The sequence below is a fragment of the Stegastes partitus genome, unplaced genomic scaffold, assembly GCF_000690725.1.
Source record: "Stegastes partitus isolate 25-593 unplaced genomic scaffold, Stegastes_partitus-1.0.2 Scaffold68, whole genome shotgun sequence".
NCBI classification, from domain to species: Eukaryota; Metazoa; Chordata; class Actinopteri; family Pomacentridae; genus Stegastes; species Stegastes partitus.
The window spans coordinates 775,218-792,255 of record NW_007577799.1 but is presented as its reverse complement, the minus strand read 5'-3'; the positions used below and the strand labels follow the sequence as shown (position 1 = coordinate 792,255).

The following is a 17,038-nucleotide window of genomic DNA, read 5'->3' as shown; positions in this document are numbered from 1 at the left end:
ACACAGGAATGTAATGTAGGAAGGCACACGGTGTCAGAATATTGCTGAGTCAAGAACTTGCAAAAAAAAAAGATGTATGTAAGCACCATCTCCTACTGTTTCTTATTTTATCCATTTTCCATTCCTTCGTCCTCATCAGTGTCCCCTCGGTGCCTCTCTGCCTGTTTGCTTCCATAAACTGTATGTCAGGATTTTTTTAGAAAAGACACTGCTAATCCACTCAGCCAGAGATAAATCACTTTCCATGACCCCTCTCCAAACAAAGCAGTGCTGGAACCACAGGCCTGTTGTCTTCACCAGACACAGTCTGGCTCATGGCAAAGCAGGAAATGTAACCACAGACAGCCATTGGAAACATAATGGGAGATTGTGTGCCTGTGCACGCTGCTATATTTATCTTGGGAAGGTTTGCTGAGCGAGGTGTTTCTGCACAATTGTACAGCTGCAAATATTCACACCTGGAAACAGTTGCAAACAGCCATCTAACGCAGCTCCCGTGTTGCTCATTGAATGATCTGTGTTGTGTTTGCATAAGTGTATACACGTGTTTCAGTTTGTTTTGCCATTATATAAGGTATAATAGACAATACAAATATATTCTGATTTAACTCATGAGGAAAATGTAAAAATATTCTTCTTGGCCTCTCCTGACATTTTAATGCAAACATATGTAAACACACCATCCTTAATGCTAAGAAGCAGAAGTTTTGAGCGTTACTCTGATTGTCGAAGTTTAACTACTGTATATGCAGTAATGACAATGCTCCAAGGTGACTCAGTGACTGTGTGCTTGCATAATGTGGCCTTGCACAACTGCAGCCATGTCGGGCTCGTGATAATGTATTTGAATCACCTTTACAGCTCAAGCATCACCATAAGGAGATATGAGGCTCAGCGGAGCTCTGACATATGCTCCCCCCCTACTGTCTCTGGAGAATAAGGAATGAGGAGAATATATTTGGATAGACTAGCATGTGATATGCTAGAAAGGCTTCTCACGCTCTCTCTTTGACTCGCACAGTGGCACACAACTTTTTTGTCTGAAAGAAACTCGCCGCATATTGCAGTCATAGCTGTAGGTAGCAGGCCGTGGGTGAGTTACAATTTGCATTTCTTTCCACCGTTCTTGTTCTAATTTGGCTCAAATGAGGACAAGACTGCTGACTTGGACAAAAGCATAGATTATATCACCATCCGTTTGAGTGATTTACCAGCAAACAGCTTTGTCTTACATGTTAAACGCACCACATTTTAATATTTTATTTGTGAATATTGGGGTTCATTTGAGAGCAGATGATAGATATCAGGCCGTGAATATACTATGGAGTACGTAATCATTTTCTCTACTTTGAGTAGGTGGTGCAACAAGGCTTTATGAGAAATGATTTCAGTCAGCTGAGCTCGGAGGACTTCATGGTCTGCTTCTATGAGTCTGTTTGAATCACCCCTCTGTTTTCTGTGGGGATTTCATTACCAGCTCCTCTAGGTTCATTCGAGACTCCTCAAAGGCTTGACTGAACTCATTGTGCATAAAAGTTTTTGATGGCCACTACTCTTTATTCTCTTTTATCGCATTTTTCTTGACTCTGTCTCTCTCTCTCTTCCCCTCATCCCAACCTCTCCCTCCCCCACTAATCACCACCTCTACCAATCTATTCTTCCCTGTCACGGCTGCTTGTCTCTCACTTGCTCTGTCTTCCCGTATATCCCATCAGGTGACATCTAGTCGTGCAGCCCAGCAGCAACAATCACAAACTGGGGCAGGGTCAGGTAAGCTCTCACCTCTCCTTCTATTTCTCTTTTCTCTCTTTCCTCTCAGAGATACATTGTCTTTATAATACATTAATGTGGCATAGCGTGAAGCACCTCTGCAGAGATGACATTTGGAGACATGCCTGACAAGCGAAAAAAAAGAAAAAACAACAAGAAGAATGTTTTCCTGCAGCCTGAACTACGCATCATTCTCTCACTGTGCTTTATTATTATTTATTATTATTTATGTACGAGCTGCATTGCTTCCAGTCTGTGGAGCATCAGTGGTTTGTGTCAAGGTTATGCTCCATACATGTATAGCTCTGCATTTAGTGTGTTTCATTTATTTGATCCAGCTTGCTTTCATGATTTTTTCAGTCTTTTTCTGTCTATCACATTCAAGGTTCTATACAATATGTGCATTTTACGTTTAGCCCCTGAATGTCTTTTCACTAAAACCTTGCATTTTGATATAACTGTTAAAATTATATGCTTTTCTTAACCTGTGTTGTACTTATTTTCCTGCTTATGTCATCAGCCGCTGTGGAAATGTCAGGCTTTTGCGCCTCCATCACCTCGCCACATTCCCATTTGCTCCTCTGCTTCTCCATGTTTTCTGAATGTTTCTCTCTCCTCCTCTTCTTTAGGTATCTACTACTCCAGCTCCACCTTGCCCGCCCAGCGCGTCAGCTCCCCTTTGTCTGGAGGAGGCTCAGGGTCCGGCTCCCCCAGTAAACTCCAGCGCTTGGGATCAGCTTCTGACACGCCAGGATACTCCACCACCCAGCGCCTGCCCTCCTCTTCCTCCTCCTCTTCTCCCAGCAAACAGTCTCCTGCTAATCGGCTGGCCAAATCATACAGGTAACGATTTTTATAGATTAATTCACAGGTTTTACAGATGGATCGAGAAACAAAGTAAATGAATGAGGATTGGCTACAATTTAAAACCATAGAAAAGAATGGAAAGTGATAATTGCGTTGTTGTTGACAGTTTTTGCCAGCATTCAGTGAGTATAAAATCCACATGTACAGCTTTTGAAATAATTATTAGACCACCTGTTGTTTTCTTAACAAAGTCTACACAACAGGTGCTGAACAATGATAATTTTGTTTGAATTGTATCATAGTGGTTAAATAATTATACCATCTTCGAAAAGACAGGAAAAAATCTTAAAATATTACATTAATTAAAAGAAAACACAATATGACTCCACCAAGAACTGCAGAGGATGCTGAAGAAAACAGTCCAATGTTTATTTTTAAAGCTGTATGGCCAACATGACAGAAGAAACATATGGCTATTTTTATATGAACTAGAATGAGACATTTGACTTATTATTATTTTTATAATCATGTTACTTTGTCCATTTGTCTTCCAGCACTACAGTTGCTGTGACAACAGCAGGAGGGGGTGGGTCTCCCCTGAGGGTGGCATCACCACCCAACTCGACAGCAGCTGGGGGAGGGGCCAGTTCATCATCGTCCCCTCTTCACCAGGTACAGAATATTACAGTCTGGAAACACACGTACAAAGGAAATGTATTCTGTCATAACAGAGTCAGAAAATGTGAAGCTTTTTATGCGAAGCATACATTTAAACTCCATTAAAAAATATTACTGGGTGTAAAACATTTTAATGAATGCCACCATGACAGTGGTAGAGTTAATGGAATATTAACTCTGTTCCTCAAAGTGAAATCAGTATAAAAGCTATTTAATAGCTGAATCATGTCTCACACTTACGCATGTAAATACATTTTATTTGAATGTCAAATTCCACTCGTGTGCACAAGAACTTTCTCCATTCTGCAATTAAATTAAAAAGTATGTTTTTTCTGTGGTGTGTCTCTATTATCTGTGCCCTGACCTGATTTGATAATTGTCTAATTGTGTGTTTATTGTGCACATTAAGTGCATAGTATTGTTATTATTAGTACACATAGATTACACATTTATAGCGTGGTTTTCAGTACAGAGCAAGCATTTGTCCAAACAGTAGATTTTCAGAGTGATTTCACAGTGCTGATTATGTGGCACATAACAGAACACAGATTATATTTACAGCTTTAATGCCCAGTATTGGTGTTTTTGTTGAACAGATGTGTACTTGACAGTTGTACAATTCATTACATTCATTCATGGATGTCAGTGGAAGAATATAGTCCATTCTACTTTGTCATGTTTTTAGCCATGACAAAAAAAATGGTGTAGTGCAGATGAAGAGAGAGACAAAAATCTGTGTATTTCTTCTAAAAAAAAGCTACATTTTCGAGTTTCAGAATTGCTCTGCACCTTATCTAAACCCGAGTTTCGCAGATAAATTTGTTGCTGATATCAAATGTCTTACACTGTACCATGATTTTTTTTTTAGTTATGATATTTTAGTTTTGGTTGCTGCTGTTTTTGATTGGCTGTTCCTTGCGTAAATTACATTCTCAACAGTAAGTGGTGTGAACATGGTTCACACATTTTGCTAATTTCCATTCTTAAGCCCATTTTCCAAAATTTCTCATTTGGATATAGTCACAAAACTAATTTGGCAAAGCAAACGGTGCACCACAAACATTTTGTGTCTGAATCACCCAAATCGATTGTCATATTTGGCTGCCAACACGCAGGAAGCACCAGTGTATAAACTTCACCCTGTTCATTCCCTGAGCTTATTTACAGTATTTGGAAAAATACAACAACTACACTCTTGTTGTTCGCAGATGAGTTCGGGCATAGGGAGCTATGCCACTCTGTCACCCAAACGACTGGCGGCTCACCACGCTTCTGACCAGTACAAGATCTCCCACGAGCTTTACGCTACCGCTACCCTGCAGAGGCCTGGAAGTCTGGCAGGTGGGAGTTCACACATTCGTGCGGTTTTACGTGTAGTTGCATGTGTTTGCATAAAAATACAACCCAAAACAAATGTGTAGCTCCTCTTAAAACAACTGCACTGTGAGTAGTAAAAGGGATATTAAGAAGTCTTCCACCGTATCAATGCATCTGTGAGTGTTTGCTTCTGTTGTTGATGTTGCGTATTGTGTCAAAGGAGAATTTGTAGTCTAATTGTTACGCTTCATTGCATCTTACTGCCATTCTAAGAAATGTCAAGTGCTGCATTTAACTCTATTGAAATAGCCCGTCATTCAGTAAGCATATCAGCGTGTTGTATTTGGCATCTTAGGGTTGTCGACTCTATATTGCAGCACTTGTACATATTTCAAAAGCGGTGTCAGTGTCTTCGAGGCTGCCCTTTACAAAGTACTTCAAAATGAATGTACTAGCTTTTCAGCAGTTAGATCTGTGAATTATGAACTGTTTATGAACAGGTCTGCTTTAACTACCAGACAGGAATCGGCTTTAAGAAGATTAAAAGGATTCTCATTCATAATTCTGTCTTTAAATAAGATCTATTAACTATGCCCAGGAGCAGAGTGACACTGGCCTTAGTACAGACAGCCCTCAGGCTAACGGAGACTTTTATTTGCTCCTGAAGTTGCATTGACTTGTTAATGGCTTTCTCTCTTGACTCTTCAAAATTAAGTTGGCTGAATGTCAACCCCCTAAATGAAAATGTGTTAGGACAGCTGTGTATGGTGTGTCGTGTAAAATTTTATTTGAGGTTTGCGCTCGCAGAGGTTTTAAAGATTTTGGAAATCAATGAAAGATGTTTGTGACTTCTTCTTCATCTGCTTCTTCTTCTTGTTCTTCTTTGCTGTGAGTTAATTGCAGCTGTGATTTAAGTATGGTACAGATCTCCATCAGTTTTATGTTCACATGAGTGGGCAAAGGTAGTGGCTTTGTTGCAGCATCCTTTGCCACTATTTTCAGTGTTTTTTTTTTCATGCCACAGAGATGAAATGTAAAATATAAACTAGATTAATATTGATTGAACCAGGCAGCAGTGTTTTGAAGCTCCAGAGTAAGTTTAATTGATCAGTCTTTCAAACTTGGAGCTATATTGATGAAGAACATGACCTTCACGCTTTACCCTGAGGGCATTACTGTGATCTTGAAGCAACGCCTGGGGTTTCATTTCTCCTGAAGACTTTAAATGAAGTAGAAAAGAAACCACTGTGCAGGAACGAGTCCCGATGGGGAAGAGATTGTCACTGTAATTAGCAGACCTGAGACATTTGATTATCTGAATTTGCTTTCATGTGCTTGGGCTACCATGCCAGGCTCGATTGTATCTAGACAATTTAAAAGGAACTAATTCTGGAAATGAAGCATATTTACCTTGACCTGTAATTTCTGCTAATCACCATATTCCAAAAAAAATCCTACCAGTCAAGAATTATTTGCAGATAGTGTTAGTCAGAGGATTGCTCGTTCCCAGTGGGTGACATCCTTCTGGAAAAAGCACAGAAAGAGTTCATCTGAGTAGCATGTTTGAAGAGGTACTTAACAGCTCTACAGCACCTACTCTACGGTGAAGTTAAGCTGCGTAAAACAGAAATTGCCTAAAAAAAGACATTTCCTGTCTGTGCTTCTTGTTTCAAGGGCCTGAGTGATACAGTTCAGTGTGTATAAATATTGCCACGGTGGCCCAATAGCAGGATATATGCAGTTGAGGAAAATGAATGACTAAGATCTTTCACTAAATGCAGATAATTACAGGTTATCAGTAAATGAAGCTGCTATTTACAGATTGAGCTTCATTGGCATTGACACAAACTGCTGGTTAACATTGAAGCTTGAGGCACAGCAGTTATCCTTTGGATATTAAATATATAGCCCCATCTGTTTTGGAAACGTGTAGACCAGTCAGTTGTTGTAAGTGTATGATCATCTTTAATTTTGAATCTTAAGTTGACACCTATAGGACCATAGTGACTTATAAAAGAGCAAAGATAAGAAAATATCTTCTTTTTTACTCATCTACTGACTGCGGAACTAGGTAATATTTAGTTTGCTTTCATGCGTCAAGGGACCAGCGTTGGTTTTTACATGTTGTTATCCTTTTTAAATATTTTACTGAATGAAACATCATGGGAGGGAATCTTTCTCTTTCTCTCTCTCTGCATCATTCTATCTTCTTTCCTTAAAGTTCTCCTTTCCTTTGAAAGAAAGAGGTCAGTACTTCCACGAGTGGGCCCTCGTGAGGCACAAAAATAAATGAATAACGAAATAAAACCGACTCACCGAGACTTCAAAGAGGAAAGGCATGGAGGGGGAAGAGGAAGAGCTAGGATGAGTCATGCCGTTAATGGGTGTGTCCATGACTCTAATTAGCACTCTTTCATGCATATTCTGACCATCTCTGTCTCTTTCCTGCTGTTCCTTCCCTCCTCTGTATATCTGTCTCTAAATTCACTTAATTTCAGCTGAGGTCAGTGGGTGTTGTAATGTCCAAACACTTTCTTTCTCCATTTCTGTTATTTTCTCAATTTTTCCCCACCTCCTTTATCTTTATTTCTTGCCGTCTTATTCCAACTTCATCTCTGCCTTTCTATTTGTGTTCTCTATCTGGCTACTGCTGGCTAGTAGAGTGTGAAGGGATGCAGTCTACCTTTTGTTGGCATGGGGAGGTTAACAGGCTAGTCACTTCACCACGCTGTTGAAAGCAGTTGCATTAAAGTTAGCCTCATTGCCACAATCATATGCAAGACAGGCAGAATGAGGCAAAACACTGGTTTATTATTTGCCATAGTACAGTGCAGGAAGTGCAAGCAGGCTCTTGTTCATACTCCAGGCTGCTTCTAGCATTTTATTGTGTTTAGTAAAAAAGATTTAGTATAATCACTGCAGTGTATTTCTGTTTGAGTGTTCACAGTGATTCATCTTGAAAATGCTCTATTTGGCTTGTCTGTTTTGTCAGACAGCTAAGACAAAAATGATGCTGCAACTGTAGCTGCAACAATAGCACAGCTACAAGCTACATGATCCCACTGTGATGGCACTTTGCCATCTCAGTGGTACATATGCATTGATTTCTGATATGATCTGACAGGTTGAGGGGTTTTGACTGTGTTAAGTTGATGGCGTGTACACACAGAGGTTTGAATCCAGAAGCGCTGCCCCTTTGTCCCTTGGAAAATCCTTGGCACACGACTTGCAAACCACTGCGAACTAATATGATATGATTCGACGTTAGCTCCGCTGAACCATCTCGCTTTCTCCCAGTCACTCATAGCTTTCTAGGTCTGTGTATATATGATTATGTGTGTGACTTCCTATTTTATCTTCTGCTGTGTCACCTAAGCCCTCCACTTGGCTTCGTGTTCACCCAGTCTCCGCCTTTTCCACCCCAGCCTAATTTTAATTTTAGTCGCTGTGTTTTCAGAGGGAGGCCCCTGCCTTACATTTGTTCTGCTGTGTAATGAACAAATGCCTGCTGTCAATGTCTTCCTTGCCCTGTGTCTGTGGGATTCCTGCCAAACACAGAGCAAGCGGGGGGGACACTGCATCTCATTATTTTATAGCTGACGAACGGCAATGTGTTCCATGGAGATTAAAAAAATGAAATACAGAGGCGTCATTCTCTTGTTTTTTTTCTGTCTCTCTCAATCTCTGTCTGTTCTTCCTATCTCATTTGTCGTCGTGTATGACTCTATTTTTCTGTCCTTTTTTTTTCTCTACTTCTGATTTGGTGCAGCTCTAACTCATCCCTCTCGCTACCAATCATACAACCACACACCACCTCCACCTTAACCGTCCACTCTACAGCAGGAAAACAAAGGTGCAGGATGAAAATGGACAGGTCTAAAAACAGAGCAATCACGTTGTGTTGCTGACTGAGCGCTGTTTTCCTCTACTTTTCTTTTTTGTCATCAGTCATTTCCATCCTTTACCCAACATCTCCACACTTAGTTGTTTTCTTTTCTCTTGTGTCTCATCCACATGAATTTGTTGGCTTTTCTTTATGTTTTTCCTCCTTTTACGTCTTTAGTACATCTTGCTTCACTCTCTGCAACTGTAACCTGTCTTTCCCCCTCAAATCTTTCCTTACCTCCTTAAAATACACCTCTATATCACTCTTACCTCCTGTGCCTCCTCTCATATTTCATCCTCTCTTTCTCTACCCTCCTAACATCTTTTTGTCTTCCTCTCTCTTTTCTCCAGGCTCTCGTGGCTCCTATAGTAGTCAGCACAGTCAAGAGCCCCTGCGGCCCTTGGGGTCCCCAGAACACCACATAGATCCCATCTATGAAGAGCGTGTCTACCACAACAAGGGCCCCATGAGGAGCCTCAGCCAGAGCCAGGGGCCGGACACAGGCTCTTACCGCAACAACACCGGTAAAGCACTCCTTTTGTATTATCAGTCCAGAATTGCTCAGAGGTAGATGTTGTGTTGACACTTGATGGTGTGCATGCCTGACATTTAGAATTTTGTCTTTGCAGGCATGCAGTAATGTCCTGTGCTGGTTGTCCATGCAGTACTAAAAGTAAATATATATGGGAAATAAACCCTCCAACCGGATGAATACATACTAGATACACCAATTGCCTCTGCCACCTCTCTCTATGCTTGGTTTCTGGGATTTGTGTCCTGGCATGATTATATTAAAAAGGGTGATTACCCACCACAATGATCCTCTTCTCCTCCATTTTGATGTTGCATCACCACCTCGCCTGCTTTCTCTGGGTATTCCCACAACACAGTTTGATTGGCTGGCACCTGAAAAGTTTAACTTTTCACCACAAGCTAAATCAAAGAAATGACCCACAATTCAGTTCAGCAACACATCTATCAAAATGAGCGAGACCGTTGAAGCCTAAACATGTACTTGTGAGTTCTGGCTTACAGCTCGGTGCAGTTTTAGTATTTTGTTTTTCATTTCACACGCCTTGTGTTTTGTATTCTCCGGTATTTTTACACCAATAAGCTGTATGTGTATTCTCATCGCAATAGTTTCAGATTTAAGACTAAGTTTTTTGCAATTTTTCAACACATTTGTTTCCCCTGCAGACACTGCGGACAGAAAAGAGTATGAACTTTGGATAAGATCTAACATAAGTCTGCCTTTGTGCAGATTTAAAAAATGGAGCTGGGATACACTCGTGTGCGTGGACAGAATAGAATATAGGGATTCACAAAATCAGACATTTTAAAAGTACAGGAGGAGATGTGCAAATATAAAACATAAAAAATCGATTAGGAAAATTATATGCACAAGTATCTAGAAAAACAGTGGGATAGCTTTTCTTAGGTGTATTAAGAACTATAAAAACAGTAGTGTAGCTGATGTTGCACTTCGGGATATTGCAAATTGCACAACATGTACAACAAAGTAATGGCTTAAAATAGCACAACAAAAAAAAAACATTACATATTAAGGTGCAATTGCATGTAAACATCTGTAAACATGTGTAGGTTCAGTAAATAAATACAAGATGCATAACAAAAGAAGGTGCATAATGTAGCAGGTGCAAAGGTGTAGATATTTCCAAGCTTAAAATTAAATTACTTTGCATCCCTTTGCATTATTTTTTTTAGTCAGTCAACAAGTCAACATTCACCTTATGTTAACTGATGCTTACTTATTAGATATACACGATATAGGTTTGTATGTAGCTAAACTCAATAGTCGTATGCGTATCCTTCCTATTTCAGTTTGAGCTCTATTTGTGCTGTGTAATCAGTCCTGCACATTTCTAACAACTGCACCCAAACAGAATGAAATGGAGAAAACACATAATATTAAATAAGTATGAAAAAAGGCCATCATCAAACCTTTCGTCACTTACAAATTTTGCGTGCATTCGTTTTTTAATTGGCAATAAAGCACAGTGGGGCACATTTTCTATCAAACTCACACAGTCAGACACAGTCATTGTCACCAGTTCCCTCCGTAACTCCATTGTTGCCAGCAGTGTATTTTTAATAGGGCCTCATTGAGCTTATCTCAATGTGGGTTTAGGTACGCCATGTTAATCCCATTACGGTATCATACCCACATGAAAACACCCAAGTCGGTCACGCCACGTTCACAGCTCCCTCGATGTCATTAACCAGCCTAGCCTTAATAGCTATCATTAGCATTTGGGTCAGAATCATGGCAATAAATATGCCACCCTAGACCAGCGTTTGACTTGATCAGTTTGACTCACTTGAAAGAAATGAGAATTGCCTTTAAGCGCAGAGCGTAGCTTTTGAAGCACATTTCAGAGTTAGGTCATTGGGTTTGCTCATATTCTTGTGGGATATTGCTTTGATTACTGTCAGTGAAACCCTGAACAGTTCATACAGTGATAGCATTGTCTTTGCGAGCAGAATTTAATTAAATAAGTGTGTTTCAAAAGTGTACAGAGAGAATCCACTGTTATCTATAATTTACTGCGCCTTGTATTTGTTCTTTCAATAGATGGGTATAAGAAAACTCACAAAGGAAATTTGCACTGCAGCTACAAAAATCAATAGACTGTGGATTAGACCATGTGCATTTAATTGCAACACTTGAGGTTTACAATGCACTCCTATGATACAGTATTTTAATAGATTGTCTCATATTGTTGGAGCTAAATCCTTCATCAGGGTATATCAGCGTGAGCTTTTTTCACCTCACGGACAATATTTCCCCCCGCTGTGCTCAGCCCACGCAGCTAAAGCGGTAAATCAACACACCGAAGATTAACAGCACCTTGAACTTGCTCGGCCGTTGAATTAAGGCCTTGCCCTTATGCAGCATGTTTTAAAAGTCATGTGAATAGCATGTGCGGAGAATAGGAGGCTGTCTAATAAGGATCCGTAATGCACAGAGTGATGGCACATAATGAACTGATAAGGGACTGTGCTGACATAGTGAGCAGTAAGTCATTAATTATGTCATAGTGCCTTTTCTTTGCAATGGCAAGCTCACATTATTGGTTCATTAAGCTGGCATGGATCAATGTAATTAATGCTATAAGTCATTCCTTTGCTAGAAAGAGAAGGGAGACGGTTGTGTGGGTATTAGACTTCAAAAATTGCAGAGTTGTAGTCAGTGACTCTGTATATGGTGCACGTTGTCAGTTTAATTTAAGGCCAATTTAAACAAGGCAGCCAAATGAAGCTCATAGTATTTATTGAGAGCACGGGACATCGCATTATTAACTAGACACTTAACTATGAAGAGGAGATGCATGATACAACAAAAGCAATTTAAGTGACTCTAATTGTACGCACTGTTTTTTATAGTGGCTGTTTCCTGACCCAGTTTAACACTGAGAGACAAGTGGAAAGAAATAGGGACAGGGAGCAAACAGGACCTGAGTGAAGTGAAGCAGACACATGGCGGGGTCAGGGCCAGACCCCGAACGGAATCAAATGATTTCGCAGAGGCAAAATGTTTGGGTTGCAGCTAAATTGTACCCATCGTGCCACAATTTCGCCACGTTGGTTTATGTTTCCACAGCACTGCTCTTAGTTGAAGATTTATGAGGAACTCTCACTGCAACTCTCAACCTTCTCCATCGAGCAAGAACACCAATAAACAAACAGACCTGCAGTCTCAGGAAAGCTTCTTTTTTTTTTTTTTTGCAGCACTCTGGATGGCACTTTAGCAACACACGTTCCCAATTAAATCAGATTCGAATGCTGGCATTTGGTTTTTCTGTCTGCTCAGCTTCCATCGCTTCCAACTCTTTTCAGCTCATTTCACTTCTCCATTAATTGTTAGAGCGAGCGTTGCATTAACAGCTCTGTCAGTGCATTCAAATACAGCTTTGGGCAAAATGAAGTCGCTATTAGCATCTGATCCCTATGTATGTAGAGCTCTGATCAAACATCTCTCTCACATGCACTACCTTTCATCAGCAGTTATTGTTGGCTGCTGTCTCACAAGCACATAGACACATTCATCTCCGGCATAGTATTGTTGTGCAAGCGCAAGTGTGTATCTGTGTGCTGCTGCACCCTGCATGTGTGTAGGCAGTGACGCGTGGTGTTTCATTCTTGGATTTAACCAGGCCAGCGCCCCAGAGGACTGCAGGTTAATGTGGCCTATTTTAAGCGTTTATTCCTGCTTGGCCACAGCTTCTCTAATGCACACATGCATACACATGCATTCTGGCATGAGTATGAATTTTTAGATTGTGTATTTTTAAAATCAGCCTATACTTCACTATGCTTTTCTTAGTTGTTTTATAATGTCTTTAACGTCAGTCTCACTTCTTCTATTCTCTTGATGAACTCATCTCTGACTGCTTCTGATGATTTCCTTTCATATTGTCTTTTTTTTTTCCCTCTAACTCATCTGTCATAGTCACTACTAATTCAGAGGACAATGGATATCTGTGACATATTTTTTCTTTGACTTCTCTTCTTTTATGCTCTCATCCTCTCTTCTTCTTACATTTTTCTCTGACCTCCCCTCCTTGTTTTCTACCTTCTCTCCTGCCTTTGTTCTTAAATTTCTGCCTTTGTACATCCCCGCCTTATATCATGAAAGCTCTCCTGGCTTGTATTAATGACTTTGACCAGTGGGAATAACAGCCGCCGTGAATGGATGTGGCTCTTTTTCTCTTTAATAGCTTAACATTAGGCCTGTGCGTAGCTCAGGTGCCGACAGTGAGAATGGGTAGTTTCAGTGCGGCTGCTATTTGTCAAGTGCTTCTAGTAACAAGGTTGAGCTATTGCCGTTGATAAGAGATGCTATGTATTTCAGCATCACTCTGTTCTGTATCTAAATAGGAGACAGATACAAAATTGTTAGATAATCAGCAATTACTGAGCCAAACAAAGCTATATTTTCGGAACCAGGAAGAGAGTTGGATAACCAAATGATGCCGTGCCAAATTTGAAAAAGAGTGGGAATTCATTTGTGACATTCTTTAAGCACATTTTGCAATACCTTTTCACTTTTGGTCACTCCTGTTTTAGTTATACTTTATCCTCTTGCAACGAGAAAGCACCAGCAGTGTTTTATCATACATCCTCAAAGTGTGACTTGGATGTTCTAGACTTTTAGGTAAACCATTCTTAGGTGTGTATGACAGTAATATTTCTAAGAAGTGATTTTGAAGAAGCTAAATCCACACTATATTTATATTTAAAAAAAAATCTTCTTCTGGCCAAATCCTGGTTTTCCATTTATTGTGTAAATTCTTGCATATGCTTTTTTGGTCTGCTGCTCTGAAACATCTGCGTATGTGTACAGTATTGTTCTATCTTCTGACTCCTCTTGTGAAGGATGATGGACACTGCTTTTTTTTTCCTGTAAAGGCTGGCAAGTTGTAAATGTTACAGAATATTTAATCGCCCATGTCCTATATTTCCTCATTAGACATTTCCCAGGACAAGGGATCAACTCTTTACCATAAGTGCAAGGGTGTATGTGTGTGTGTGTGTGTGTTTCCCCCAAAGATGGGTTATTTCCACTTGAATTTATGACACTGGTTCCTTTCGCCAGTTTGAATGAGCACATGCACATGCACAGTAACAAGGAAAGGAAGAAATATGAGGAGGGATTTGCATCAAACCATTAAACCAATCTGCTTTCCCCTTTAAATCGGCTGTTTTCTTTCTGTAATGAGATCTGACATCCTAATGAGGGGGACAGAACAGAGAGAGTGATTGAGAAGAGAGATGAGAGCGCGAAAAACAAGCCCGAGAGAGGAGGGAGGGACGGGTAAAGACAAAGAGGATTGGTGAGCGGCGGCACTTACCATACGTCTTCTGACCGCAAGGCAGGAAACGTTCAGAGCTCTTCTTAAATAGAGAAAGTGACAGATCCCTGGAAATAAGAAGGTGAAAGGAAAGACTCGCTTTGATCTGGCACATGTCCTCCAGTGTCCAAATGTGGTTTATAATACTAATCACTGCCACTTGAACTGTGTATCTGTCTGTGTAGTTTTATGCAGCTGTAACTGATAGAGATGTAAAGATTTAAACATTCAGATTTTGGTCTTTTGCATCCCTACCCTCGGGTATGCCAACATGCACGCATACATTGCACATTTTCATCTAGATTTGGTACAAATCACAACACAGGAGTGAAAATGTCTATATTAGCTATCTCTTTTATCCAATCTCAAATATTAATTGACTTTTTCCATCTTCAATTTTAGTAATTAAGATGCATTTTAACAAATAAGGGCAGATGAACCCTTCGTAAAATGAATAATTGCTCTTTGAAAGTAACAGGTTGAATTTTTTGCACATAGTTCAAGGGTAGATTTTTAGAGATTGCATAAATAGTGAATTACGTGTAAATATACCAACAGTAAATGTGTACGTGGAGGAAATGCGCATGAGAAAGACACACGGATTGAAATTTTTTCAACGTTTTGAACTAGAGAACACCTGAATGAAATGCTTCGGTTCTACATTCTCCAACCACAACTACTAATCACCAAGACGCCCCGATCCATTCCCGAGGATCAGGCCAATCCAGGCGTAACGGATTGGAATCGGCTGAAATAAAGCTGATCAAAATTCAATCCGTTCGTCACTGTACTCGACTGTACCCCTCCTCATCTCACTTGTGTTGCTGCGCTGCTCTTCCTAATGACAGTCAGGGTACATCGCAAACATGCCTGTGAGAGTGAAATTAAAAAGAAAAAAAAAAAGTGTAAAAACCATCCAGAAAATGCTGATCATCACTTTCACTGTAAGAAACTTTTCTGGTAGAAAATCAAGATCAACTGTTATTTTCACAGCTAACATGATGACAGCTTTGGAGATTGCTCCTGAGGTAGAACACACATCCCTGTTCAGTGCTATACATCCATGAATAGAGTAAGTGTCTCTGTAGTCCCAGCACCTCCATCAGAGTGAGTTCTCCCTCTAGCTGCTGTATTACATTATTTTTCAAGAGTCACAGACTGCCAACAAACACCATCAACTTAATGCTTTCAAACCAGGTCTTCAGTGTTTTGTCCAAGTGCATGTGAACAAGAGGGTGTGTTAAATCTGCCTTGTTCAGTTGTTATTTCAATGACACACATTTAATCAACATTTAAATAAATCAGGTTAGACTTTATTGGGGATATTTTAAGGATTCAGATCTAAAACTCAATCAGGAACTCCCTACTAGTCACGAATCTCATAATTAAATAATTGTGTGCTCATGATGTAATATCGTGATCATTTAGTACATGGTTGAAAAAAAGGCATTTTGAACAAGTTGCACTTAAAAATGACTCAACGTTATCTCACAGACATGGCATCACTGTATCACCAAACGGCATTTTGATATACGTAAATGTATTTTCTTCCAGACTATTTGTTTAGGTTTAGGCACCAGTTAGGTTGAGGAAAACATCATGGTTTGGGTTCAAATTCAACAGTTTCACAGCATGTTTAAAACTTGTCGTTCCAAAGAGCAACAGTAAAGCAATAAAATAAATGGCAAAGATGTGCTGATTTATAAGTATGTGTGGTACATCACAAACAAACGGATTCCAAGACAAAAAACACATACATTTTCTTCTAAATGTAACTGTGAATACAGTTTAGTTTAGAGACAGAATGGATGGACCAGTGTCTATAGGCCTTAAATGATCTGTTTTTTTCAAATAGTGCCTGATAAATGCAGGAAACTAAAGCACTTCAGCATTGTTAGACCTTTTGGCCAGAGCGTCTCCCCACTCACTTTAGTGTGTCACTCACCAGACTCTCTCTGTATCCAGGTTAGATTAGGTTTGTTTGGCCAGAATCAATTTGAGCTTGGCCCCTGATCCTGCTGGTCTATTAATGAACCTACTGTCTTTTGAACACCCAGTAAAAGAAAAAAGGGTGTGAATTTGCACTTCCTTATAACGTGATGTTTACTCTATTGTGAAAACATTTGTGCTGGTTAAATGCCCAGGCTGTCACACCGCAGCCAACTCTCTATTGAAAGACAATTTCTAATCTCAATTTAATTAAAAAAGGAAACAAAAAGGGACCGAGGAAGGAGCTGAGGAAGAAAGCAAGTGAAAATTGATTTACTCTTCTGCACTATCACAAGAAATCGTCTGGGTTTTCAAACAGATTAACAGAATCGTGACACAGAATGCAACTAAAACCTATAGTTGAGCTGAATAGATGGCAATCCAATTCGTACATCGAATCCAGCTGACTCAAATTGTAGTTTATACTTGTATAGTATTTACAGTGAGGTTTTGCTGAAGCCTTGATTATCAGCTCAAAGAGTCTGACTTTCTTGGCAAATCAGCTCAATTTCTTTCCCTTGGGAATGTCATTTAGAAAATAGGCCTGTGCGTTTAGGTTTGTCACAGCACGCCACCCTCTCACAAACAGTGCTCTATACGTCTATACATAAAAAGCGCTTTTTCATGAGTGCACACACACATTCCAGCAACCACAAACACACGGACGGAAACACAGGCCTCTGCCCAGTGCTATCTCGGTTTCATGATTACCAAATTC

The 17,038-nt window shown here is 40.0% G+C and overlaps 1 protein-coding gene across 3 annotated transcripts in view; it reads left to right on the top strand.

Moving 5' to 3' along the window:
* The window catches only part of ctnnd2a (catenin (cadherin-associated protein), delta 2a), a 272,067-nt gene that overhangs the window by 131,155 nt on the left and 123,874 nt on the right, over window positions 1–17,038 (top strand). For all 3 annotated transcript variants that reach the window (XM_008276295.1, XM_008276293.1, XM_008276294.1), the window contains 5 exons: window positions 1,716–1,770; window positions 2,400–2,613; window positions 3,132–3,249; window positions 4,464–4,596; window positions 8,809–8,982. In XM_008276295.1, the coding sequence (XP_008274517.1) occupies window positions 1,716–1,770; window positions 2,400–2,613; window positions 3,132–3,249; window positions 4,464–4,596; window positions 8,809–8,982 (694 nt within the window). The remainder of the gene's footprint in view (window positions 1–1,715; window positions 1,771–2,399; window positions 2,614–3,131; window positions 3,250–4,463; window positions 4,597–8,808; window positions 8,983–17,038) is intronic.